Here is a 25465-nt window from a genome sequence, read left to right on the forward strand (position 1 = left end):
ACAAAGAAAATTACCAAGATAGCTTATCTAGCTTACTAGGCAGGTAACCATCCTAATCATGAGTGGAGGCACATATGTGTTGTAATGCAAACAGGACTCTGCTGTGAGCAGTTGAGTTGAGACTCCCCCTTTTCCATTGACCTACACTCCCTGCCCCAGCCTGTGCTTCTCAGTGCACAGAGTGCACTTCTCTCTCCAGGTGTCAGACGCTGGTTCCTGCCCTGAGGATACAGATGTGCCCACTTTCCTCCCCTTTTCTCCCACAATCCTCCCCTCTCCACTACAGCCACTGCAGCTACTGCAGCTGTGTCTGACTCTGCTCTGCTTTGTAGATGGCAGCAGTGAGCGGGGGGACAAAGACGCCAGCAAGATCACCACCTACCCCCCCGGGGCGGTGCGATTCGACTGTGAGCTGCGGGCCGTGCAGGTCAGCTGCGGTTTCCACCATTCCGGTACGTCAGCCCCCCCCCGCACGCGACGTCTCTCTCCCGTGTCCCGCTCTGAGCGTGGAGCTCTACCATATAGGCGCTGTTATGCTATGCTGTGCGGTCAACACCAGCAATCAAATTGGAAAGGAGCCCAAATAAACTAAAACTAAATGAATGGACCCCTTCAAAAGATAGTCTTAGTCAGTTTGACCGAGTGAAGAGTCTCTTTGAAAAACATTCTCCATCATGATCACAAGTGATCTGAGGTCTGTGAAAACACTGAGGTCAGCTTCAAAATTAAAAAAAAAAAAAAAAAAAAAACCTAATTCTTAAATACAAATGACCACAAGGAATTTTTTCCAAATATGAGCAACAGAAATGTTTTTCGCAGTGAGATGAAGCCCAAGCCCAGTTTTAAAGAACCTTGAATAAAAAGGTCTTCCCATTCCCATGGCCACGAACGCAGAGCAGTCATCATTGTTTCCGTAAACAGTGACGGAGTGAGGATAAGCCTGAAATATTTGATACGTTAGCAATTCCGCGTGGGCTGGTGTGAATCATTGGTCCCCTCTTCTGTCGTGCAGTGGTGCTGATGGAGAATGGAGATGTCTACACCTTTGGCTACGGCCAACATGGCCAGCTGGGGCACGGAGACGTCAACTCCAGGTAAGCAGGCAGTCACATGGACTCAGACAAACACACACACAAACACACACGAATGCCTTCTGGCTGACCTCTCTTCCTCTGGATCAGACAGTCTGACTCTTTGTTTGTTTCCCACAGGGGGTCTCCTACTCTGGTGCAGGCTCTGCCAGGGCCCAGCATCCAGGTGACAGCAGGGAGTAACCACACTGCAGTGCTGCTGATCGACGGGCAGGTGTTCACCTTCGGGAGCTTCTCGGTACGGAAAACCCCTCCTCACCAGGGGAATTCCTGCAAATTCTCTCTGCCTCTGCAGATTTGTATTGTTTGAGTCCAACAGTAGCATTCTTTCAGCAGCTTTGGAGTGATCTAAAGTGAATTTAAAGTATATTCACATGCCTACCATAAGGGTGAAAATATCATGTAATAATATTGCCTCCATAAGGGGTTGTCTCTCCTGTGTTACTGTTGGAGTCAGAGAGGAAGTGGAGAGGTGTGTCTGACATGTGATCTTTCTGCAGAAAGGGCAGCTGGGCCGGCCCATTCTTGACACGCCCTACTGGAACGCCAGGCCCTCGCCCATGCCCAACATCGGGGCCAAATACGGGCGCAAAGCCACTTGGATCGGGGCGAGTGGAGACCAGACCTTCCTGAGGATCGACGAGGCCCTGATCAACTCCCACGTGCTGGCCACCTCCGAGATCTTTGCCAGCAAGCACATCATCGGTGAAAGCCCAGCCCTCACTGGCCTTAGTCAAATTTTGTTACTCTGTTGAAGAGGACTGGCGATCTGTGTGCTTTTGGTGAAGTGAGCTTTATGTGTGTTTCCCCAGGTTTGGTCCCCACCTCCGTCTCTGAGCCTCCACCCTTCAAATGCCTGCTGATCAACAAGACGGACGGCAGCTGCAGGACCTTCAATGACTCTGAGCAGGAGGACCTGCAGGGCTTCGGCCTCTGCCTGGACCCTGTGTACGATGTCATCTGGAGGTGGGTCCATGCTCTTACACTCCTCCGCTGTCTTGCTTAACCCTCTTGACCTCTCTTCAACTAGGAAAATTCCTTGTATGATCTTTTTTTTTGCCTGGTTGTGTTTATTCGAGGCAAGAGTAAGGGATGCTGGCTGCCCTGTTGTGGACAGTAGTTTTCGCTGGCTCCCGTTAGCCCAGTCCGTCAGACACCCTCCCCTGTCGTCCCCAGGTTCCTGCCGGCGACGCGGGAGATGTGCTGCTACAACGCGGTGATAGCGGACGCCCGCATGCCCTCCGCCTCCGACATCCAGACGCGCTGCAGCATCCTGAGCCCCGAGCTGGCGCTGCCCTCCGGCTCCCACGCCACCACCACCCGCTCCCACGGCGCCCTGCACATCCTGGGTACGAGCTCCCCGCCGGGCCCCCGGGACACGGAGCCTCACTCTCGCGCAGGCTCTCACAGACGCTCGCTCGGGCAGCTGTGTCTGCAGGCGTTCGTTAGTCTGCCTCGTAAGGGCCATTGACTTAATGCACGCTCAGTTCATCCAGCTAATCACTTTCCCTCGAGTTCACTTTCAAATACTTTTCAGGAGGTAACGATAATTTCAGGCTCCAATTAAAAGCACAAGTACAATTAGAGGTAAAGTTTTGCTAAGCTGGAGGTGCTTATCAGCAGTGAGCTCCATATTTGTGTCTGTGTAGCTGTTGGGGCTCCAGTGTGCATAAAAGCCACTGCCGTGAGGAGCAGTGGTGCTCATATGAGCACAGCCATTGACTGTGTCGCACGGCTAACGTGATGGATGTGCCTCCGCAGGGTGCCTGGACACGCTGGCCGCCATGCAGGACCTGAAGATGGGCGTGGCAAGCACAGAGGAGGAGACGCAGGCCGTCTTAAAGGTTTATTCCAAGGAGGACTACAGCGTGGTCAACCGTTTTGAGAGTAAGTGGGCACGCTGACCTTTCAGCACTGCTTGGTCACATTGTAGGCAATGGGTGGGGCCATCCACTCGTTTTCCTGCTGCTCCCCTCAGGTTCTGTTTGATTGTGTTCACGTGCTCTGAGGTCTGAGTGCATTACTGAGAATGGTCTCATCGCTGGTTAAGTTTGTGCGATGTGATGACATCGTCGCGGTGTGTTTCGCTCCAGGTCACGGGGGTGGCTGGGGTTACTCCGCCCACTCTGTGGAAGCCATCCGCTTCTGCGCCGATGCCGACATCCTGCTGGGGGGGCTCGGTCTGTTTGGGGGCCGGGGGGAGTACACCGCCAAAATAAAGGTGAGGTCCTCGTCCTGCTTCATCCGCCATAGAAGATATCAGGGGAGGGATTTAGCCCTTTCCATACTCAAGTTTCTATCGGCCACAAGCTCCTGCTGTCTCTCAATGAGGCATGTTTATTGATGTGGTCTGTACTTTGGGTATGAGCTAGGCCTTGGTTAATAGTTGTCTCTCATTTTACAGCTGTTTGAACTGGGGCCAGATGGGGGAGACCATGAGACAGATGGGGATCTCCTGGCCGAGACGGATGTCCTTGCCTATGACTGTGCTGCCAGGTAAACAACACGAGAAGAGCCTACAAAGCATTCAGGGCTAAGAAACAGGGCTTGGTGAAGATTATTGTCACTTGCAGAATATAACCAGCAGTAAGCGTTGGTGTATGTTGTATGTTACTCTGTGTGCGGTTGTGTGATTGTGTGTCTGTGCTTGTGTCGCTATGCACACCCCGATGCAGGTGTGTGATTGCACATATATATGTGTGTGTGTGCGCGTGTGTGTGTGTGCGTGCGTGTTAGAGAGAGAGTGTATGTAGGTGTGCTTCTGTATGTGCGGTCAGTTTTAGGACAGCTGTGGTCCTCTTCATCTCGCACATCCTGCTATCACGCACTGCAGCTGCCTCCATGTGCGGGATGCGCCCCGGGGTCCCGCACACAGACAACCCGTTAGCTTTAACAGGACCGGCACCTCCTTCACATCTGACACACACCCGCTCCTTCACAGCGCAGCACTGCAGAGCTTAGCTCTCCACACAGAGAACGCTGCCTGCTCCCAGTCTCTGTGAGGCCCCTTAGGGGGGCATGCTATGGGTGGCAAGGTGGCAGAATAGTAGTGGAACAGGGGTCGGTTCCTTCAGAATATAGGGCAGTGCCAGGCAAATAACTACATTGTAATAGATATATATCATATATCATAATCTATTCTTACAATATGCACCTTTGTGTTAGTGAGAATGTGTTTGTGACAGTGTTCTCTGGGGTGTCGTATAGTGTGTGTTTATGAGCCTGTGCTCTCTGGAGTGTGTGTGTGTGTGTGTGTGTGTGTGTGTGTGCATGCGCACGCCTGAGCATTGCTGAGTGTCGGTTATGTGTGAACAAGTGTGTGTGAGCTCTCCTGAGTATCGGTTGTGTGTGTGTGTGAGCTCTCCTGAGTATCGGTTGTGTGTGTGTGAGCTCTCCTGAGTATCGGTTGTGTGTGTGTGAGCTCTCCTGAGTATCGGTTCTGTGTGTGTGTGTGTGTGTGTGAGAGCAGGCTGTGATCGTGCTCTCCTCTCTGCACAGGGAGAAATATGCCATGATGTTTGATGAGCCGGTGCTGCTGCAGCTGGGCTGGTGGTATGTGGCGTGGGCGCGCGTCTCGGGGCCCAGCAGCGACTGCGGCTCTCACGGGCAGGCCACCATCACCACTGATGACAGGTACCTACAGCGTCACCACGAGGACACATCATACTGCTCTCTCTTAGCAGACATTACAGAACCTTTCCTCTTCCTCTCATGTTTCATATTCTTCTCCTTGTGTTTCTTCTAAGAGCGTTAAGTGATGTCAAATTGACATTTGTATTAAATTTGGCACGGCAGTATGATGTAGTGGTAAGGAGCAGGGCTCTTAACTGAAAGGTTGCAGGTTCAGTTCCCTGCTTGGGCACTGCTGCTATATCCTTGGGCAAGGTACTTAACCCACAACTGCCTCAGTAAATATCCGGCTGTATAAATAGATAACATGTAAAGTTGTAAGCTGTGTAAGCTGGTCTGGATAAGAGTGTCTGCCACATGACAATGTGATGTAATGTAAATGTCTTGCTCGCTGTTTGCAGTGTGGTCTTCCAGTTTAAGAGCTCCAAGAAGTCCAACAACGGCACTGATGTGAATGCGGGTCAGATACCACAGCTGCTGTACAGGTAAGTGGTTATCGTCGCGTACTTTTCATACAGCAGCCGCATAGCCATTGCCACAGCGTTCTATTTCCCTGTAAACGCTCTGATCTGGATTGGATCTGTCCCTCTCCCCCCTCCATAGGCTTCCATCGAACGATGGCAACGCCGCCAAAGGGAAGCAGCAGAGCAGCGAGCCTGTTCACATCCTGAAGCGCTCCTTCGCCCGGACCGTCTCCGTGGTGCGTGCCCGCATACCCCAGCTGAGCAGAGCGTGTCCCCACCGCTGCAGTCCAACAGCAATTCTGATAGACATCCACCTGGAATGCCCCAGGCACTTCTCTGTTCTGGAAGAAAAAAAATAGCCTTGTCAACATTTTTATATGGATTTTTCAGAGGGGGGGGAATGAGCTGAGCATGGAAATTAAAGTCAGAGGTGCCATTTGAGGTAACAGCCACTGCAAGGGAATCCGCTGTTGGAACGTAGGAGGCTAACGACACTCACTCGAGCAGGAATCTGTCTCAAAATGGTTCCTTTAGGCTGGCACTTGTCCTGAAGTGCCAGTCCAATGGAATATGCAATTGAGTGTCTTCATCACACACGACATGCAAGTGTGCTAGTGATCATTTTACAGCTGGCCTTTAAATGAAGCCAGAGTGCTTAATAATCCCTGATGGTTGTTTCTAGTTTCAGTCTCCTCTGTCTCAAGTGATACGCTCATAGGAAAGTTGCTCAGACTGAGAATCAGCAGGACAGAACAGCCCCGAGGGCAATAGAGAGGTGTCTGGGTATGGGACTGAACAGGGCAGGAGATAGGGTCATAGAGCAGGGGAGAGGTTAGGCCTGAGCGTGTCCCCTGGGTCAACTGGTGAGAGTCAAAGAGGTGGGGGGAGGAGTTAGGGTTGAGCATGTCCCCTGAGTCCACTGAAGAGAGAAATAGAGGTGGGGGAGGGGTTAGGGTTGAGTGTGTCCTCTCTGTCTCCTGGAGACAATCCCCTTTGTCTCCTGTAGAGTCATCGGGCGGGGGAGGAGTCAGTGGTAAGATGAGTGAGCCGGGCCTGAGCGTGTCCCCTCTGTCCCCTGGAGAGAGTCATCAGGTGAGGGAGGAGTCAGTGGTAAGCTGTGAGAGCCGGGCCTGAGCGTGTCCCCTCTGTCCCCGGCAGGAGTGTTTCGAGTCCCTGCTGAGTATCCTGCACTGGAGCTGGACCACGCTGGTGCTGGGGGTGGAGGAGCTGCGGGGCCTGAAGGGCTTCCAGTACACGGCCACGCTGCTGGACCTGGAGCGCCTGCGCTTCGTGGGCACCTGCTGCCTGCGGCTGCTGCGCGTCTACATCTGCGAGATCTTCCCCATCTCAGGTGCGCCGGCCCCGCGGCCACGCCCTCTTTACACCCGCCTCAGCTTCTTTCCCCTGTGTGAACATTCTCGGCGTACATGCAGTGTCCACTCCTTCTGTCTGTTAGTTTCAGGACTCTTCTTCCTGGGTCATGTTCAAAAATAGCAATCATACATCGGTTTTCAGAAATAGAAATTGGATATTTGGAGTTAGCTTTGGTAGGTTTTAGAATTGAATAGAAAGATATTTTGTGTTATGTAAGTGAAGTGCAGATACAGCCTTGTCGTGCCACATTCCTGTGTGTATTACGGGTTCTTTTTACTTGGAAAAACAAGCAAATGTTTGTTCCTGTGTCCTATGTCACTAGAACTGCTGCAGGCTGTTCCCACTGTAGTTGGTGATAGAAGCTGAGTGGTGTGTGTTTGTGTGTGTGTCTCCCGCAGCCAGCTCCAAGGCAGTGGTGGACGAGTCCAGCAAGCTGGCGGAGTGCGTGGGGAAGACGCGGAGCCTGCTGAAGAAGGTCCTGTCCGAGGGCATGGACAACTGCCTGACCAAGCTGGACAACGACCCTCAGGGCTACCTGAGCCAGCCGCTGACCCTGCTGGAGGCCGTGCTGCAGGAGTGCCACAACACCTTCACCGCCTGCTTCCACTCCTTCTACCCCACGCCCGCCCTGCAGTGGGCCTGCCTCTGCGACCTGCTCAACTGCCTGGACCAGGTGGGCCAGCGTCCCGCTCCACACACACCTCTCAGGGCCCCCTTAGCCTGTGACGTCTCCCAGAATTCCCAGAATGTTATCATGCTGGAAAGGTGGTCAATCCCTGTATCCTTTAAGTCATTGAAAAGATTGCCCAAAAAAAGGATTTAAGTTCATTCTTATGTTTTTGTACATTTTTCTTCCAAATTCAGTAGCTTCATGTCATTATGCCATCATGTCAAGTATAGCAGTGTAATGTATAGCAGTATAATAAAAGTGATGTCTTGTTTACATTTGTTCTTAAAACTTCATAATTGAATGATTAAAAAAATGGGATGACTGAAAATTGCCATTACACACTTTATCCCCTGGGCCCCCTCGAGACATCTCAGGTAACCCTAGACTGACAAAATGGTTTTAGACAACAGACCATTTTATATGTTGTTAATGTAGCATTGTGGCTAGTTTCCACAGTGGTAGGGTGTTGTGTTTAAATCATGTGGAGTGGTGGTCAGGCAGCAAAGCTAATACAACGGCACTGTGTGGTTGCACTGAGAGGAGTGGTGTCAACAGGTGTCCCCTGTTATCTTGCAGGACATCCAGGAGGCTAACTTCCGCACGTCCAGCAGCCGCCTCCTGGCGGCGGTCATGTCGGCGCTGTGCAACACCTCGGTCAAGCTCACCTCCATCCTGCCCATCGCCTACGACGGCGAGGTGCTCCTGCGCTCGCTGGTCAAGCAGGTCAGCACGGAGAACGACTCGGCGCTCGCTCACCGCTTCCCCCTGCTGGTGGCTCACATGGAGAAGCTTAGCCACGTGAGTGCCTGCGACCGCAGACCGCGGCTGCGGACATTTCTCGGAGAGAATTGTTTTAAGCGGACAGATTCATGGGTACGTCGAGGAAGCCTTAGAAAAGCTCTAGGGAGTTTGTTGCTGAGAGCAGACGCTGTTTAAATGGTTGACAGAGCTTGCCAAGGTTGTAAGCTGTTTCCTAGCTGTTTCAAGCTGTTATGGGGTTTTTATGTATCAGCAATCAAATGGGTGGCATCTTTTCACAGAAGTAAAAATATATGATGTCAGTCCCCTTGCATTACTGAAAACTTTGTTTTGAGTTCAGAAATTACACAGAAAACGGCTTGCTTTGGTGAAAATATTCAGCTTCAGCCAAGAAAATGTGAATGCTTGCCTTGGTGAAAATTTTGAACTTCAGCCAAGGAAATTCAAATTAACTCGGATTCTCCAATTAACTCAAGGGCCGTCGGGCACTAATGACTGGACTGTAGCAGTGCTGTGTTTTTTAGTGAGTCGTGACACTGCACTGCTCTCCCTGCAGGGGTCAGCGCTGAGCGCAGTCGGCAGCCGCTCACATGTTTGTTCTCATTGGCAGACGGAGGAGAACCTGATGGGCATGACGAGTTTCCGGGAGGTTCTGGAGAAGATGCTGGTGATCGTGGTGCTGCCCGTGAGGAAGAGCCTGAGGAAGGAGGTGGAGCTTTTCTCTCCGCACCTGGTGTCCAACACCTGCGGCCTCCTGGCCAGCATCGTAAGCGAGCTGACCGCCTCGGCGCTGGGCTCTGAGGTACCGTCAAAGCACTCTCCGCCGACTTCAGTTTCACTCACCTGCAAACAAACACTTCACCACCCCCTATCTGACTAGTCCGCTGATCTCTTCCACTTCCTGGAAGGGCTGAGGTCTGACGGTGATGTCACAGATGGCAGTCTTTCAAGGGTTAAAAGCACTTCAAGTTATATGTGTTGACAGTTAATGTTGTGAAAATGAACAGAATTTATAAAGGCCTATTTGTTGTTTTTATATTACTCTTGTCATTGTCATTACATTACAATCATTTAGCAGATGCTCTTATCCATAGAGAATTCCAGCACAATAGAATGTAGAACAATAAAACATTAAGACCGTTAAGACCTGCTCTGAAGCCCAGACTCGATCCCTCTGTCCAGCTTAGCAACCTCAGCACACTGGCTGTAAATCAAATGCACATCCTCTGCGGCCCCCAGCCAGGGCTTTGTTGGAGGAAGTTGAGTCATTGGAGCAGGTGCCTCTGTAGTGGTGTCATCCTGTCCCATTCATACCTCCGCAGTGGCCCCTCGACCCCACCCCTCTGGTAATAGCTGCCTGGTGGTTGTCACGGCAACCATCCGGCACGGTTTTTTCCTGTCTCATTCTGGGGGAAAATGGTTATTCTTTTTAGCAGCTGCATATCCTGTATTAATCTTTATGACCACAAAGACTTTATAAATGGGGAGATGAGTAACCCATTTCCACTATTCTATTGTGGATATTTCTGTCCGACAATAACAAATCTGCTAAAATTGATACTGTTGATATTGAATTGAATGTGAATTGATGAGGTTCTGTGCTGAACCATGAAAATGGGACATCTCAGCTTCTTTTCATGTTAATTTTGTGTTATGCACGGCTGGATGTAATTGTTGGTCGTGATCCTTTTTCTGAAGAAATAATTGCTTGCTTCACTCCCTTGATAGCTGTTTGGATCACATGCGCCACCTGTTGGAAACCACGTGTACTGGAAGCAGTAAATTATGCTGATGACCCATTGTCCTTTCACTGTGCTGTTGTCCTCTCTTCAGGTGGACGGACTGAACTCCCTCCACTCGGTGAAGTCCACCCCAAACCGCTTCACCAAGACCAGCCAGGGTCGCAGCTGGAACACGGGCAACGGCTCGCCCGACGCCATCTGCTTCACCGTGGACAAGCCGGGCGTGGTGCTGGTGGGCTTCTGCGTGTACGGTGGCGGGGGCATTCACGAGTATGAGCTGGAGGTGCTCGCTGACGATGTAAGAGCGTTTCCTTTCCGCTCACTCATAAAAAGCACCGCACTGCGCTGTGAACCTATACCTCACCCCTGATTTTGTCTTAGTGGACTGTAGACTACTGATTTCATCTCTGTACTCTTGACCTGAATTTTTGAACTTTTGTAACTCTGGTGCAAGTGCATACCTGGGTTGAACAGGCTCATCTCAGTGGAAATACTGGAAAATAAAATGGTTAGCCTTTAAAACCATCTCAGATGGAGTATGAGTGTATTTTAGCCCAGTTGACCCCCTTTGTGAGGTGTTCTCTAACTCCTCTCCTCTGCTGTTGGCCAGGCCCAGACGGAGCATCCCGGGGACTCGACCCACTCTCACAGATGGACATCACTGGAGCTGGTGAAGGGCACCTATAGCACGGACGACTCCCCCAGCGACATTGCCGAGATCCGGCTGGACAAAGCCGTGCCTTTGAAGGTACCTAACTCCTCCACTTTCTACCGGCTCCTGCTACCCTGATTCTCTTACCCCTCGCGTTGTCTGACCAACCCCCCCGTGTGTCTCTAAGGAGAATGTCAAGTACGCCGTCCGCCTGCGCAACTACGGCAGCCGCACGGCCAACGGGGACGGGGGCATGACCACGGTGCAGTGTTCCGACGGGGTGACCTTCACCTTCAGCACCTGCAGCCTGAGCAGCAACGGGACCAACCAGACCCGCGGCCAGATCCCACAGATCCTCTACTACAGGTGATAAGTCAGACAATCCATTGCTCCAGACCCCCCCTAGTTATTTGATCTTGCAGGAGCCAGGCTGAAGTGCAGCAGGCAGGGTGTTCAGACTGTTCTGTTTCCGTGTTCTGAGTGCACAGATTACAGTCAGTGATTTCCCCCCTTTGTAATCACATCCTGCAGGTGGCTCCTGCTGGAAACCTGACACTGATCCACTGAACCATATGAACAATCAATCTTCTTCTCACTCACCTCATAAGACAGGAATAACTAGCTTCAGTGCATTTCTATTTTAGGTGTTTTCCATTCCCTGTACTTATGCCTAATTACACGTACAGTTACTCGTGCAGTGTTTGAAGGGTCCATGAAAGATGAGGTCCATTTTGTAACGGTATAATTGAAAGAGCTGCTGCCGTGGGTGACGGGGAGTGCATATTAGATGTGTAGTAATAGTAATATCAATAAAGTAGCTTGTGCTGTTGCAGGAGTGAGTATGATGGGGATCTGCAGTCCCAGCTTCTCAGCAAAGCCAACGAGGAGGACAAGAACTGCAGCCGCGCGCTCTCCGTGGTCAGCGCGGTGGTCAGGGCAGCCAAAGACCTGCTGCACAGAGCCTTCGCAGTGGACGGTGAGAAGCTCTCTCACTTTCACACTAAAGATCTAAAACCCATCTGTAAATATTGTGGACATTTTCTCGTGTTTAATGTGTTTAACATCCCTTTTAGATGTCTTTGGACCGTTAAGTCATACTGAGATGTTGTTTTCCTCGGTCTTGACCTTTCCTGGTCCGGCTAAAGAGTTATTGCCACTTGTTATAATCTAGAGCTAAGGGGTTCACTTGCTGGAATTCTGGGTTCAAGAATGTCTGCGGATGGCAATTTCAGTGTGACGTAAAAAGAGTCTGGTATTTTGTTCTCATGCGAAAGTCTCTGCTTTTGCCTCCAGCTGAAGACATTCCAGAACTGCTGAGTTCTTCCAGCCTTTTCTCCATGTTGCTTCCCCTCATACTGGCCTACATTGGTCCGGTGGCAGCTTCGGTTCCTAAGGTGAGAAATGCCGGGAGCATCTTTCAGGTTTTCTCTAAATATTCTCTAAAGCTGTTAGTTCGCCTGGGATGGGGTTATCTGCTAATCAAGTTAATATTAATATGAATAACATGAATAATCTCTCAAATTATCTTTTGCAATGTGTGTGACTGATGTGGGCTGTGTTTTCCATGCAGGCGGCAGTTGAGGTCTTTGGCCTAGTGCAGGAACTGCTCCCCGCTGTCTCCGCCCTGAACCAGAAATACGCACCGCCCGCTTTCAACCCCAACCAATCCACAGACAGCACCACAGGCAACCAGCCGGAGCAGGGTCTGTCTGCTTGCACCACCTCCAGCCACTACGCCGTTATCGAGAGTGACCACCCGTACAAGCAGGCTGGTGTCACCCAGTACAAGGTAAACAACACACATCACCCACTCATCATTCGTCAGCGGTACCAAAGCACTTCAGGACCTCAGAGTTAACTGGTATTTGGGTTGGATGAATAGTTTCCCTATAATATAAAGTTAGAGGGTTACTTAGGCTACTTTCTGGGGTCCTAAATTTAACCCATGTGTATTTTGAAAAACGGTCAGTGTAGATTTAATTTTCTTGCATGCTGAAGACCTTAAGGATCGCATGTGAGCGCTGGCTTTACCGGAAGAGTAAGTCTGTCTGTCTCGTACTTGTGTTTGCGGGTTTTTAACACGCCCCTGCACACCCTCCTCAGGTGTCCTTCCCGGACTGCGTGCGCTGGATGACGGTGGAGTTCGACCCGCAGTGCGGCACGGCTCAGCCCGAGGACGCCCTGCGGCTGCTCATCCCTAGCCGCTCCGCGCACTTCCCCGCCTCGGGCTCCAAGCCCCTGGCCCACGAGACCATCAACGCCTGGACCGAGCTCAAGAAGTTCTCCACCTCCAGCGGCTGGCCCACCTCCGTGCTGGTGCTGCCAGGTAACGAATGCGGCGTGAACTGAGTGGCCATTGAGTTTATTAGTGTGTCTCTTTAATTAGCAGGTTGCTTTTCACTTAAAATGAGAGTGTGCATGCAGAAAGTCATTGGGCTGTTTGGGTAGTGGTGATACAGTACAGTTTGATCATATTAGAACCTTAAATGATCCTCAGGGCACATGTATATCAGTGCAGCTATATAGCTAGAATATTTAAATGATGTGATGAAATATTTTGGGGGTGCATACAGTTTTAGAAATTGTCTTGAGATATTGAACATTTTCAGCTACATAAAATTATGCCTGCAGGTATGCTGGCAAGCACATCTTAGCAATTGTAGAAGTAGTACATATTTGCAGCTATATTTATCAATGCTGCCCGTTCACAGTTGCGTCCGGTATTTCGTTTCAGGAAACGAAGCCCTTTTCTCCTTGGAAACTGCCTCTGATTATGTGAAAGATGAGAAGGCGTGCTTTTATGGATTCAAATGTGTTGCTGTGGGTTATGAATTCAATCCAGGACCAGATGAAGTAAGAAGGACATTTTTACTCTTTCAGTCTGATGAAATGAATGCTTACATAAACTCGAGGACCTGTATTTGAGTTGTGACTTCATTTCAGAAACGGTGCCAGTTTTCTGTATTGTTGCTTTAAGAGGATATGTTGGAAGATCATTCACATACTTTGCAAATTGAATTTTCTCATCAACATTAAATTGTATTAATAGTATTTTTTACTTTTCTAAATATATTCTTTTCTGTTGAATCAAAGGATATGTTTAAAATCTACAGTTTACAGCAATAGTCTACATTCTACAGCAACATTGCAAAATTCTATATGGGCATATACAGGGAACCCTTGTTTAAATTTTTAAAAAATTCTGAAAAGTAGTATGCTGATATATGTGAAAATATTAAAGAAAATGTAGGTCAGTAGTTTCAAAGTAAGTGTTCCCATAGACACAGTCATGATAACATTCTGTATAAATAGGTGTAGCTTTCAATGTTAAACACATTTCTCGTGTTGATTTAATTATGAACATACATTATTGTTTCTGGGGTTACTGGGTCAGGCTTACATCTGGATCAGGCCTGCTTGTTTTGGTTCCGCTTAAGCAATTTCCTTTTTGGATTAATGAAGTATCCTATCTTTGGCTGAGATGCAGTTAAGCAGTCCTGTACGTGATGCATTGTTCTTCCAGGGCATTATCCAGCTGGAGAAGGAGTTGGCATACCTGGGGAGTGTGTGTGCCGCTGCCCTCATGAAGAAAGACCTGGCTCTGCCTATAGGTGAGGAAGTGCTCCTCTCTACAACACTGTACTGCATGCAGCGTCTTTTTCTTTGCAGCAATAATCTGTAGGGTTTAGCGTATACCTTGCTGTAGTGTTGTGCAGTAGTAATACCCACACACATAGCCTGCAGTAAACCATACAATCGAGCATATACTCTGTTGTAGTCTGATACAGTAGTAATACCCCCACATTGAGCTTGCAGTAAACCTTACTGTTTAGTTTAGCATATAGCTTGTTTTGGTGTTGTACAGTAATACCATTTTGCAGTGTTGCACTGTTTATTGTTGCATTTATTTCACTGATTATTTATTCATTCATTGTTCATTATTTTGCTCTTTCAATTTAATTACAGGAAATGAGCTGGAAGAAGACCTCGAGATTCTTGAAGAGGCGTCTCTTCAGGTAGGTTGCTGTGAGATATTACTTGAGAGTCATATTGTATGGATATTGGAATATTATTTTGTTGTTCAGAATGGTTTGTAGCAGTGGGATCAGGGGAGGGCACAGTTTGACTCCTGCTGAGGTGGGTCCTTGTTTCAGGTGTGCAAGGCCCATGCAGGCATCCTGGGGAAGGGGCTGGCTCTGTCACATTCCCCCACCATCCTGGAGGCCCTGGAGGGCAACCTGCCCCTCCACCTGCAGAGCAACGAGCACTCCTTCCTGGAGGACTTCATCACCTGTGTGCAGAACTCCAGCGGGGGCCGGCTGGCCAGGTAAGAAAGTGCTCCCCCCATAGTCCACGCTGTTCCGCTGGCCCTGTCAGACCGGCTCACCGTTCGGCATGCCCTCTTGCAGGTGGCTGCAGCCCGACTCCTACGCCGACCCGCAGAAGACCTCGCTGATCCTCAACAAGGACGACATCCGCTGTGGCTGGCCCACCACCGTGGTGGTGCAGACCAAAGACCAGTACGGAGACGTGGTCCACGTCCCCAACATGAAGGTCAGAGATCTGTGTACAGCAGCACTCTGTGCTTTTCTCTGTTCAGTTCTCCTAAAACATCACGGCCCAGCTAGTTCCAGAGTGCGGCTGTTTGCTTCATTTTGCAGACAATCAGCTGTTTAGAAATTTCAGACACCTCTGCTAGCTGGTGCAAGTCCGTGGCTCTGAGCCTATTTGTGTCTGTGCAAATGCGTGCGTGTGCGTGCGTGCACGTCTGGGTTTGTGTGAGGTTGTGTGTGTGTACATGTCTGCGCGTAGGCCCTATCTGAACCCCCCTGTGTGCAGGTGGAGGTGAAAGCCGTGCCCGTCTCTCAGAAGAAGTCCCTGCAGCAGGACAGCATCAGGAAGCTCCAGCGCTTGCCAGGAAGCTCCTCCTCCTCCACCTCTGGAACCGACCTCACCTTCGGAGGGCTGCCCACGCCCAAACTGGAGGCCACCTATGAGCCAATGATCGTGAAGGAGGCACGCTACATCGCCATCACAATGATGAAGGTGGGTGTTCTCTCTGTGACACTCATACCTCAGAGCAGGACCTGGTACACTGATGAGCGGTGGCCATTTGCGAGACCTACAGACCATTTGTCTCTGGAGTTATCATTTGCTGTTGAAGTTGTACCGAAGGAGTTCCAGTGATGGAGCTTTTGGTTCAGCAAGGACAGAACTAAAATAGATTTAAAAAAAATGTATAAAATCTATCAAACTGGTTGTATATAGTGTCTTTCCCTAAGGTTTGTTTGAGTGTTGATTGATATGCAGGCTTTTGTTAAAAAATGGAATTGAACATTCCCAAACACGAGTACAGTTCTGAAAACCCTGCTGCCCAAATCATAAAGTTGCAGCTGAAATGAAAGCTGAGATCATGTTGCATATGTAGAAAGTTGCATTGTGAAAGCCCCACAGTGCACCATTCTGCTGTGGGTGAGTGAAGTGAAGTGTGTAATCTGGAAAGTGGGTTTCCTGTTGTCTGACATTTTCTATTTCTGTCGAAGAGCTATTTCCCCTCGTGTTTACCGCGCTGAGAGGCTGGCCATGAATGTGGAACAGCCTTTAAGCTTCTGACGTGCTTTTGCAGGCCTATGAAAATTACTCCTTTGAAGAGCTCCGCTTCGCATCCCCAACTCCAAAGAGGTAAGGCAGGCGTGTTTCTTTAGGGGTCCTCTGTCCTTCCATTCTCTTGCTCTGAAGTGTTGGAGTTTCTGTGGCTCTGACCCACTCTGTCCTTCACAGGCCCAGCGAGAACATGCTGATCCGGGCCAACACAGATGGCACCTACAGCGCCAACTGGACCCCTGGCGCCGTGGGGCTGTACACCATTCACGTCACCATAGACGGCATTGAAATCGGTAACTGTCACAGACCTTGACATTCTTTGCTCTGTAGAGGGGCTTGCAACCAAAAGGTTGCTGGTTCAATTCCCCAGTGGCGCGCTGCTGTTGTACTCTTGGGCAAGGTACTTACTTAAGAATTTCCTTAGTAAATATCCTTTTGCAAAAGTGGATAACATGTAATTGCCTATGTAAGTTGCTCTGGGTACAAGTGTCTGCTAAATGACAATGATGTAATGTAATATAATCTGCATGGCAGCTCCCCAGAAAACCTAGCACCTGTGGTACTTTTAGAAAGAGGCTCTATACCCTCTGCTGTGGTTGAAGGGGTCACTGAGGATATAGTGGCTAAATGGAGTGCTCTGGATTTAGATTTTTGGGTCACAGCAGTGTGAACCAGGTCGTCAGTGTGACCGCATTGCTCTGAGGGAACACAAGGAGCAGATGTATTCAGCAAACACATATGTATATCTTCTGCAGATGCAGGTCTGGAAGTGGAGGTGAAAGACCCGCCCAAGGGCATGATCCCTCCGGGCACACAGATGATCAAACCCAAGGCCGAGCCTCAGCCAAGCAAGGTGAGCGTCCACCCCGAAACATGTAGCCCTGGATCGTGCATAGTTTACCTGTCTGTCAGCATAGGCTGCTTTCCATTTGTCCCTGGTCATGGGCGTACGCGTCTCTGTAAAGAAGAGGCAGGCTTTCTCCCACAGTGTTTCTCACACTTGACAGAAATAGCGTCATCGGACACAACCACAGACCACTTGTGTCTGTTTGCGGTCTTCCGTATCCGATGCGGGCGTGTCGGGCGTGGTGGAAATGCTACATTTATTTGCTAAGGTGACCATTGAGTTTCAAGTCGAAATAGTTGCTCACAGCATGTGCGAAGGGGGATGATTCGGTCAGCCCAGGAGACAGTTTGACACCAAGCGCATGGGGAAACAAGCAGCAATCCTGTAGCTGTCTCTCAGAGCTTTTCCCTTCTGGACCCGGAACGCGTCGGCCGTCAGTAGAACCGCTCCAAGCCTCCCGTTCCAGCAGGCGTGCCGGGTCTGGTTCGGAAAGGGAACGTGGCCTGCGCTTTGTCCGTTCGCTCCCGCTTTCCCGCGCATGGCTCCCCTCCTGCTGCGGCGCTCTCTTTTCTGTCCTGTCCTTCTGGTCTCTTTTGTCTCACTGTCTCCCCCCCCCCCCCCGTCTCCCCCTCTGCTTCTCTCAGGTCCGCAGGTTTGTGGCCAAGGACAGCGCAGGGCTGCGCGTGCGCAGTCACCCCTCCCTGCAGAGCGAACAGATAGGCATAGTGCAAGTCAATGGGACCGTCACTTTCATTGACGAGGTAACCTGCTCCAGGCCAGGGGAACTCCTGTTGCACCTGTGGATTGTCGCCACTGTGACCTCTTTCTTTATTCTCCTTTTCACTGTAATCACTGAACTCTCTACCGCAAGTATTGATGTGCGTGACTTTCAATAAGTAAGCCAAACTGTACATTCAAGCTTTTGTTACAATGATTCCTGCTACTCTTTTAAGCTTACATTTGTATCTTTTTTTTTTTTTTTTTTATTCCAAAGCATTTCTTCTTTGTTTTGCTTCATACATAAGCAAGGAACTTTGAGGCTGCAGTGGGAAAAGAAAAAGAAAATTGATGTTGTCTGAAGTACTGGCATGTGGAGATGAAGCTTGAGTCAGTTCACTCTTAGTTATAACAGAAGGACACTATTTGGCATTCCCCGTTGTCTCTGACAGTAGTCACAAGTATTCCTCCTGAAATCTTAAATGTCATATCCGTAGCCGTAATCAGGAATCACCTCTGCCACTTGCAATATTGATACAGTTGGGTCCTAATTATTTATATTCATTAATTATTTATTAAATAGTTAGCATAGAAGAATTACAGTCACAGACACTTTCAATATTAATGCAGTTGTGCCCTGAATATTTCTGTGTAGTGACTACTAAATTGACGTGCAGTTATTGGCACTTTTGATAATGTATATATTGATGGGATTATGTCTATACCAGTAATACAGGAGGCTTTGGGTGTACCTTCACTCGGTACACAGAGGGCTCTCCTCAGCTAAGAGAGTGACATCAGCCAGCACGAACCAATAACAGGGCCGGGCCATCTCCCGGCCCCGCCGCCATTAGCTAGCTCAGTGTTCCAGAGTGCAGTCCTGCACTCCTCAGCCCCCCCGCCGCAGCCTCGAGGGCCCTTGCCAAGGCCTGTCAGCAGTTACAGGAGGGCATGGCTGTGCTCTGTCGCTTGTTTCCCCCATAGATCCACAATGATGATGGTGTGTGGCTCAGACTCAATGATGAGACAGTGAAGAAGTATGTCCCTAACATGAATGGCTACACTGAAGCCTGGTGCCTCTCTTTTAACCAGCATCTGGGCAGAAGCCTTCTGGTCCCTGATGACGTAAGTAAAGGCCTCCCTCGGTAGAAATAGCAGGGGCCCCTATGCTGCTCATTGGGGGGGGGAGGGGAGAACGTCTCTTCTGTACGTCAGTGAAACTCAATGGGAGATCCTGTGGCAAAAGCTGAAAGAGTGGCTCCGTATTGCACCGTGCTGCGCCTAATCGCTTCCCATCTCAAGTGTCCAAAAAGCAGGTCCGGTAGCAGCAAGAACCGCTAGGAATAGAAGTCTGTTCTTGCTCAATGCATCTGGCTTAACAGTATTTTCAACAGGAGCGCTTTCCTCCTCACAGAAGCAGAAATGACAGCATAAGGGTGGGTGCATGTCTCAATTCATACGCTTTTGAGAGGGGAAAAAAAGACAGTTCTCCTCATTTTTTTCCACCTCCATGCATCGGTGTAAACATGCGTCCTGAGAGCATCTGATCAGTTGAACAGTATGGTTAGTTTCCCCAATGCAGGAATACAGGAAAAAGAGAGGTACTAGATTGGACATTTCAGTGTGGTGCAATGACTTGCAGCTGTGCTGTGAACATATTTGTTCTCATTGCTTCTCACTATTGCTTGAAAAATTCAGGCACCTCAGCATCTGAGAAAGAGCTTCTACTTGGTGATGTCTTTTGTTCCTTGGCACGTAAAACTTGAAAAGCTCCTTAACCAATCAAGGACTGGCACTCTGATTATAATGAGAAGTGTGGTCAGAATTAAACTTTGATGTCTCATGTCTCATGATGTCTACCTGACAAGCATGCCAGACAGTGTCCATGTAAGCCCACACAACCTGATGACACAAATTTGCCTGCCTACCACCCAGAGCCTTTTAGTAGAGTGAATGGAGAAATATAAATTCCTTTTAAAGATTGAGGCTTGCAATGGCTTGCAAGTCACTTACTATTGTAACGATTGGTAAGTGTCATGTATTGCTTAGCAGTAATTAAATTTCATTTAGTTGTCAAGCTCTTCAAACAATTTTTGTCAAAATTAACAACCTGTACATTGTACCTGTACATCAGTCAAAAGAGGTCTTCTGTTTTAGTGTTAGTTGATTCTCGATCAGAGAGCTACAATATGTGGAAGAAAACAGATTTTTTGGCAGGGTTTAGCATTTCTCTGTTCACTGTATTGAAAAACTCTGGCTTGGTATAAGTGCTATTTGCTTCTTATTGGAGGACAGTTACATTCTGTGCTTACAGGATGTGGTTTGAGATGCTTGGTCATGCATTTGACATGCAGAACACATCAAATTTTACATATTTGACCAAAGCTGCAAAAATACCAAAAAAAACAAGAAGTCTAAACCACCTTTCTGGGCTGACTTTCTGCCATGAAACAAATAGTCATCTAGCACTGCTTTATTTGGGAACTGTGCATTAGTTGCAACAGATTTCCCAGGGTGCATTGGGCTGGAGTAGAACTAAGTGGCTTTCATGTAAGGTATCTCTGAACAGCATGACACACTACATCTTTTTTGGAAGATGGCTTTTCTTTCAACCTGTATGCTTTTTCCTTACCCTTCTCATATATTCGGTAAATTATGTTACTCTGAACGTCTGTCACTTCCTTCTCAATAATTGAGCTCTATCTTCCTAAATATGTCCTTGTATATCCGTGGCTGGCTATAATGGGAACGTTATGTTCAGACATAATCAGTAGTGCTTGTTTTGCACAGCGAGTAATTCACACCCAGGAGTTTTCCAAGCCGTATTGAGTGCCGAGACCCTTCTGGCACCTTTTGGCCTCACTCTATGTGGTAGTGTTGTTATAACGTGCTCAGCCAGTCCTGTCATTGTCACACTAATTGACAAAGCAGTTACGAACAGAAAAATCCCTGCTTCCAAAAAAAGACAGCTTTTTCTTTTCTTTTCATTAATCCCTTGCCGGTACTTGACTCTGTCCAAATTTGTTGCTCAGAATGTCTTTAATGCTAGCCAAGGAGTCAGTGATACCAACTTTTTGTCTTGGACGTCCTTAACTTTGTGTCCCCAGGTGAGTTTTTAGCAGGAGGGATGGTCGTGCCTTTGCTGCTTGCTTTTTTTGTCTTTTTATCGGTCTTTTTTTCTATTTTGTTATGCTCTGACTTTTTGTGTGAGGTTCCAGTCCTTGCCTGAATCACCAGGAAGCTAATGATCACAAAGAAGTGCATTGTGTGCATGTTCCTGTTTTGATTTTTGTTTTGTCATTGACATGGGAAAACATTTTTAAAGAATTCAATGTGGGAAAACATTTCTAAAGAATGCAATCTTGTACGTCCCCCCCTGCCAGCTTCCATCTCCCTAAATACGAAAGGGATCTATTGTCCCAGAAATTCTATAAAAACGCGTCAGTTGAAATTAAAGTTGTTAAATTGTATACACTGACATTTTTAAGCTAATCCCATACGGATAAGTAATTTCTGTTGAGTTCCTGTGGGTTTGTGTTGCATGTTGATTTGTGGTAGAGTGTAGGACTGTGTGAGGCATGTTAGTCTGTCCTGTATGAAAGGGGAGATGCTCCGCCGGTGTGCCTCAGCATGCCTCTCACCAGCCTATACTGCTTGGAAGTAGATTACTGTACTGCACTGCCATCTCTCTGTTCAGCTGCATCATTTCCACAGGGCCTCACTACATGCATCTGCATTAGGGACACCTTCTAACCACAAAATAATAAATACTACATAAATAAACATACTTAACAATTTAAAAGCAAAAACTAAGCAAAATAGTCTTCCCTAGCTATGATCTGTTATTTGTGTTCCTGACACTTCTCTATATTCAGTGTCTTTATATTAATATTGTACTCAGTGTGGTAGTTTTGACACCTGTGTTCACACGTGACTGTAGTGTGGTGTCAGACAGATTTTATAGCCTCATTCAGATGATTGAGTGTCAGTGTTAGTAAAATGACACACCCCAAGACTAAGAGCAAGTTCAGTCTTGGAGTCGAACCAGCGGCTCCCTGGCACATGAGTGGCCCGTTGGTGTCGGCTACACAGCGAGCTCAGGAGGTGTGTGTAAGCCTGGCCTGACCTTCCGGCCGTTGTCCAGAGACTAACCCCCTGTCCTTTGGCTCTTACAGGAGGCCAGAACGCACTCGGATGAGTATTTTAAGGAGGTCAGTGGCCGCCCCTCCCTCGAGGCCCCCATGCGTGAGCAGGACAGGGCGGGCCTGGGTGGCGGACCAGGCGTTTATAAGGTAGTGAAGACGGGACCCTCGGGTCACAACATCAGAAGCTGCCCAAACCTTAGGGGTATCCCCATTGGAATGTTAGTTCTGGGCAACACAGTCAAGGCGATAGGCGAGGTATGGACCCCAAAATGTGTTCTTGTGGCTACAAATAAACCATCACTTCATAGTTGCCAGATTTCTTTGCTCTTTTCGCTAACACAGAAATCACAGTAACATGAGTTTCTCCCTTCTTGAATGACTTTGAAATACGTTTGTTTTTGTCCTTTTGGCAAAGGGTTGTATGTGGTGAATGCCTCTGGTTGTGGGTGCCTGCTTTGTCATTTCCTGCCTGTTTGGGGTTCTATCTATAACCAGCAACCATGGCTACAGCATTTTGCCCTTTCTCTCTCTGGATGTAAGCAGTGTAGCTGGTACACCTCCCATACCAGCAGCTTGTGGCATTATACTATCATTTTGGAAATGACACAAAACAATTATATTGTACTATGGTGAACAGGTGAACAACTTCGAAAACGATTTTTTGAAAGTCATCATGCTTTCATCCTGTGTTTAAACAGCATCTCATAAACAAATTAAATACATTCCAAGAAAGAGGACAGTATTGAATAATTCCATGTGAAATCACTGAGGCCTTTGCCATGATCCTGTCAAGTATCTTTGGTAGTGGGCACATTTTTCTTCATTATTCTATTTTTCTGGTTTGTTTCTGATTCACATTTAGATAATTCATAATCTTTCAAATTCAAACAAATGTACTTTTTACAACTGTACATTTGCACTCAGTCACTGGTTCCCTCATCAACAGAGATTTAGGTGCCCACTTTGGAGACTATCTGAGTGGGTCATGCTGAAGTCAAGTTGATTTCACACGAATGACCCCATTTGCAGTGATGCGAATCTCTGTATAACTGAGACAGCTGAGCATCACCTAGGCAACAGCACATTGTTCTCTGGCTAACACTTAACTCGAGCCCTTAAGGATCCTTTCAAAAGAACAATGAAAAGAGTGACATTTTTAGACTTTTTGCCACGTAACTATAAAATGCTGGAGCCATAAGCAAGTTATAAATCTTTTTCCCCCTCCCCAACTTTAGCTTTTATTTTTCCTTGTGCGCATTTTAATGCTCACCATGGCTTGACCTGGAAGAGCTAAAATGTGGCACTTCCTGAAAATCCTTTCATGGGAGGATGTGGTGTGTCATGCTGTTCTCTTCGAATCACTGGCCGTCTCTCTGCAGTACCTACACTAAAACCTCACCAGTACCTTTCCTACAGTCACTAACTTGGTGACGACATTTACAAACCAAACATGATTTGTTACAGTATTCGTTTATGCACTATTAAAATCCTCTTGCAAACATGCACAGTATTGTAATTTGTTTAACCATGTTTGTCTATGGTTAATGTTGCTGTAATGCTTTGTTTATGAAGAAAAAAAAAACTGGGTTTTGTGATACAAACGCCTTTAATAATAATCGTATTAATCGTATGTGTATTTAAAAAGATCAGTGAGTAATCTAATGGACTAGAGCACCCTTAAGTGTAATTTAGGTTATTGTCTCTCTTATCAAAGTGAATCACGTTGGTCTTGATGGCCTCCTGTTACATTGCCGTAATGGCAGCTAGAAGCCCAGAGCCCTGTGTGGAGTGGTCTGTGTGGGGATAAAGAGCACTGTTTATGTGTCAGGTGACCAATGCGGAGGGGACGTGGGTGCAGCTGGATAAGAACAGCGTAGTGGAGTTCTGTGAGAGTGACGAGGGCGAAGCGTGGTCCCTGGCCCGGGACAGAGGGGGGAACCAGTACCTGCGGCACGAGGAAGGTGAGACTCACGTCCCTCTGCCTGTTGGGGATAGACTGTGACCTAACAAGTCAAGAAATAGCTTTTTCCATTTTCCCCTGGTCTAGATTTGATGACCATATTGTCAAATTGGCATTTGTACATGTTCTGCCATTTTACTATTATTACTTCACTATTGCTCTGCATCTCAGGTGATGGTGTGTCGTGCAAATGTAGATTTGGTACCAACTCCTTCACTGAGAGTTTTTTGACCGAAGTGTAGTAAGCTTTACGTAAGTGAAGTACACCTGAGGGTGATGGTTGGAGTAAACTGGTCAAGCCGTCTCTCCCAACAGAGCAAGCAATTCTGGAGCACGGAGCGCACACTCCCCCACCGAGCCCGTTTTCCGTGCAGGCCTTCAACCGGGCCACAGGGGGCAGCGGCGCGCAGGGATTCGACTACGGAATCTCCAACAACAAAGGTGAGAGGGGCACAGGCTCGCGCATGGCCTCGCCACGCTATGCTCTCCTGTCCTGCAGGTAAAAAAAAAAAAAAAAAAAACCCCACCCGCCACCTGATGCTCAGACATTTCCCTTTCAGTTGCCCTTGTGGTTGATATGATAGCACCGCAACCAGGCGATATTAGAAATCGCTAAAAATACAACTAGCGTTACAGTGCTAACCCTGAAGACGGGTTTCTGCTGTGTGTCAGGTGTAGCACTCCTTGCAGCACTGATGTTTGCATTGGCAACACTGTCACTGGATAGCTGTGAGCTGCTCAGTGCTATCTGAATGACTAATTGGGTACAGCTTCTTATCTCTTTTGACCTGGCAGTTAGAATTGTGTCCAATTCAGTATTTTCTTTAAATCAAGGCTGTCCCTCTTTGATGTTGGGTCTGGAAAGTATGAGTGAGATATGTTTCAGCATAAGATTATGATATGCACAAGCACCAAAGCTCGTCACCTCTCTTCACTCGTCTGTGACTTCTCTGCACCCATCTCCCTGTACTGCTTGCCACCCCAGTCTCACACCTAACTGTTCCTGTGATTTCATTACCAAACCCCATTTCCCCTGCTTATCTGGGCTTTCTGGATCTATTCTGTCACGTTACCTCCAGCTTCATACTACAGCTTCTCATTTGGAAAAGCACAGTTACACCATAACTTGTTTCCTGTCATCGTTAATTGCTTTAATTTGTGGTTTGAGTCTTTGTATATAAAATAATACACATTTGTGACTCTGGCTTTTTGTTATCCTCGATTTGTATTTGGATGCAGCTTGTCCACCTTGTGGTAATATCGTATTTTTAAAATTATGAAATAAACTCTTCAGTCGCTCAAACTTAGTGTATCAGTGGCCATGGATGGGAAATAGTTTTAGATTTTAGATTTTTTAGTTTAGTTTTTAGTTTTAGATTTTTTTTTCAGTTGTGTCAGTGTGTATCCTGTACAGATTTGTTTTTGTGTTCAGAACAGCGTAGGACATAAAAACCCCTTTGTGAAAGAAGACTCAGAACTCCCTTGATTCTGATACATTACCTTCATAACAGAGTAATTCAGTGTTTTTACCCAATAATGTTAGCATTACAGGCAGTCCCTGCTTGTATGACAGTCTGTTCCTGGAAACCCTGTTGGGTGCCGGATAATTGCAAAATGAATCCCATTTTCCCATAGACGAGATGTTATACTTGAAAGTTGAGTTCCAGAGCACAGGGTGGAAATCAAAATTTTCAAACAAATATCTAGATAAGTATGGCTTTAAATCAGATATTCATAGATATTTTATCTGTATATTTAAATACTTTTACTTGTGTATGATACAGTGTCAGTATTGTGGCAGTACACTGTG

General features: G+C 47.8%; 1 protein-coding gene across 10 annotated transcripts in view; it reads left to right on the forward strand.

Annotated features, from left to right (window-relative positions):
* mycbp2 (MYC binding protein 2) overlaps window positions 1-25465 on the forward strand; it is an 86506-nt gene that overhangs the window by 38270 nt on the left and 22771 nt on the right. For 4 of the 10 annotated variants that reach the window (XM_036540129.1, XM_036540131.1, XM_036540134.1 and 1 more), the window contains 38 exons: window positions 333-452; window positions 1013-1094; window positions 1212-1329; window positions 1592-1796; window positions 1904-2057; window positions 2268-2440; window positions 2853-2978; window positions 3185-3312; window positions 3496-3587; window positions 4590-4724; window positions 5123-5206; window positions 5325-5421; window positions 6344-6536; window positions 6958-7232; window positions 7806-8027; window positions 8599-8790; window positions 9822-10028; window positions 10341-10478; window positions 10570-10748; window positions 11216-11358; window positions 11676-11776; window positions 11953-12171; window positions 12486-12708; window positions 13117-13235; window positions 13906-13993; window positions 14349-14398; window positions 14537-14709; window positions 14792-14936; window positions 15222-15428; window positions 16009-16064; window positions 16164-16279; window positions 16742-16839; window positions 17478-17594; window positions 18535-18675; window positions 20583-20657; window positions 21726-21950; window positions 23524-23656; window positions 23971-24096. In XM_036540129.1, coding sequence (XP_036396022.1) covers window positions 333-452; window positions 1013-1094; window positions 1212-1329; window positions 1592-1796; window positions 1904-2057; window positions 2268-2440; window positions 2853-2978; window positions 3185-3312; window positions 3496-3587; window positions 4590-4724; window positions 5123-5206; window positions 5325-5421; window positions 6344-6536; window positions 6958-7232; window positions 7806-8027; window positions 8599-8790; window positions 9822-10028; window positions 10341-10478; window positions 10570-10748; window positions 11216-11358; window positions 11676-11776; window positions 11953-12171; window positions 12486-12708; window positions 13117-13235; window positions 13906-13993; window positions 14349-14398; window positions 14537-14709; window positions 14792-14936; window positions 15222-15428; window positions 16009-16064; window positions 16164-16279; window positions 16742-16839; window positions 17478-17594; window positions 18535-18675; window positions 20583-20657; window positions 21726-21950; window positions 23524-23656; window positions 23971-24096 — 5475 coding nt within the window. The remainder of the gene's footprint in view (window positions 1-332; window positions 453-1012; window positions 1095-1211; window positions 1330-1591; window positions 1797-1903; window positions 2058-2267; window positions 2441-2852; window positions 2979-3184; window positions 3313-3495; window positions 3588-4589; window positions 4725-5122; window positions 5207-5324; window positions 5422-6343; window positions 6537-6957; window positions 7233-7805; window positions 8028-8598; window positions 8791-9821; window positions 10029-10340; window positions 10479-10569; window positions 10749-11215; window positions 11359-11675; window positions 11777-11952; window positions 12172-12485; window positions 12709-13116; window positions 13236-13905; window positions 13994-14348; window positions 14399-14536; window positions 14710-14791; window positions 14937-15221; window positions 15429-16008; window positions 16065-16163; window positions 16280-16741; window positions 16840-17477; window positions 17595-18534; window positions 18676-20582; window positions 20658-21725; window positions 21951-23523; window positions 23657-23970; window positions 24097-25465) is intronic. The other 6 variants (XM_036540130.1, XM_036540137.1, XM_036540135.1 and 3 more) reach the window with 4 other exon arrangements.

The sequence above is a fragment of the Megalops cyprinoides genome, chromosome 11 (genome assembly GCF_013368585.1).
Source record: "Megalops cyprinoides isolate fMegCyp1 chromosome 11, fMegCyp1.pri, whole genome shotgun sequence".
NCBI classification, from domain to species: domain Eukaryota; kingdom Metazoa; phylum Chordata; class Actinopteri; order Elopiformes; family Megalopidae; genus Megalops; species Megalops cyprinoides.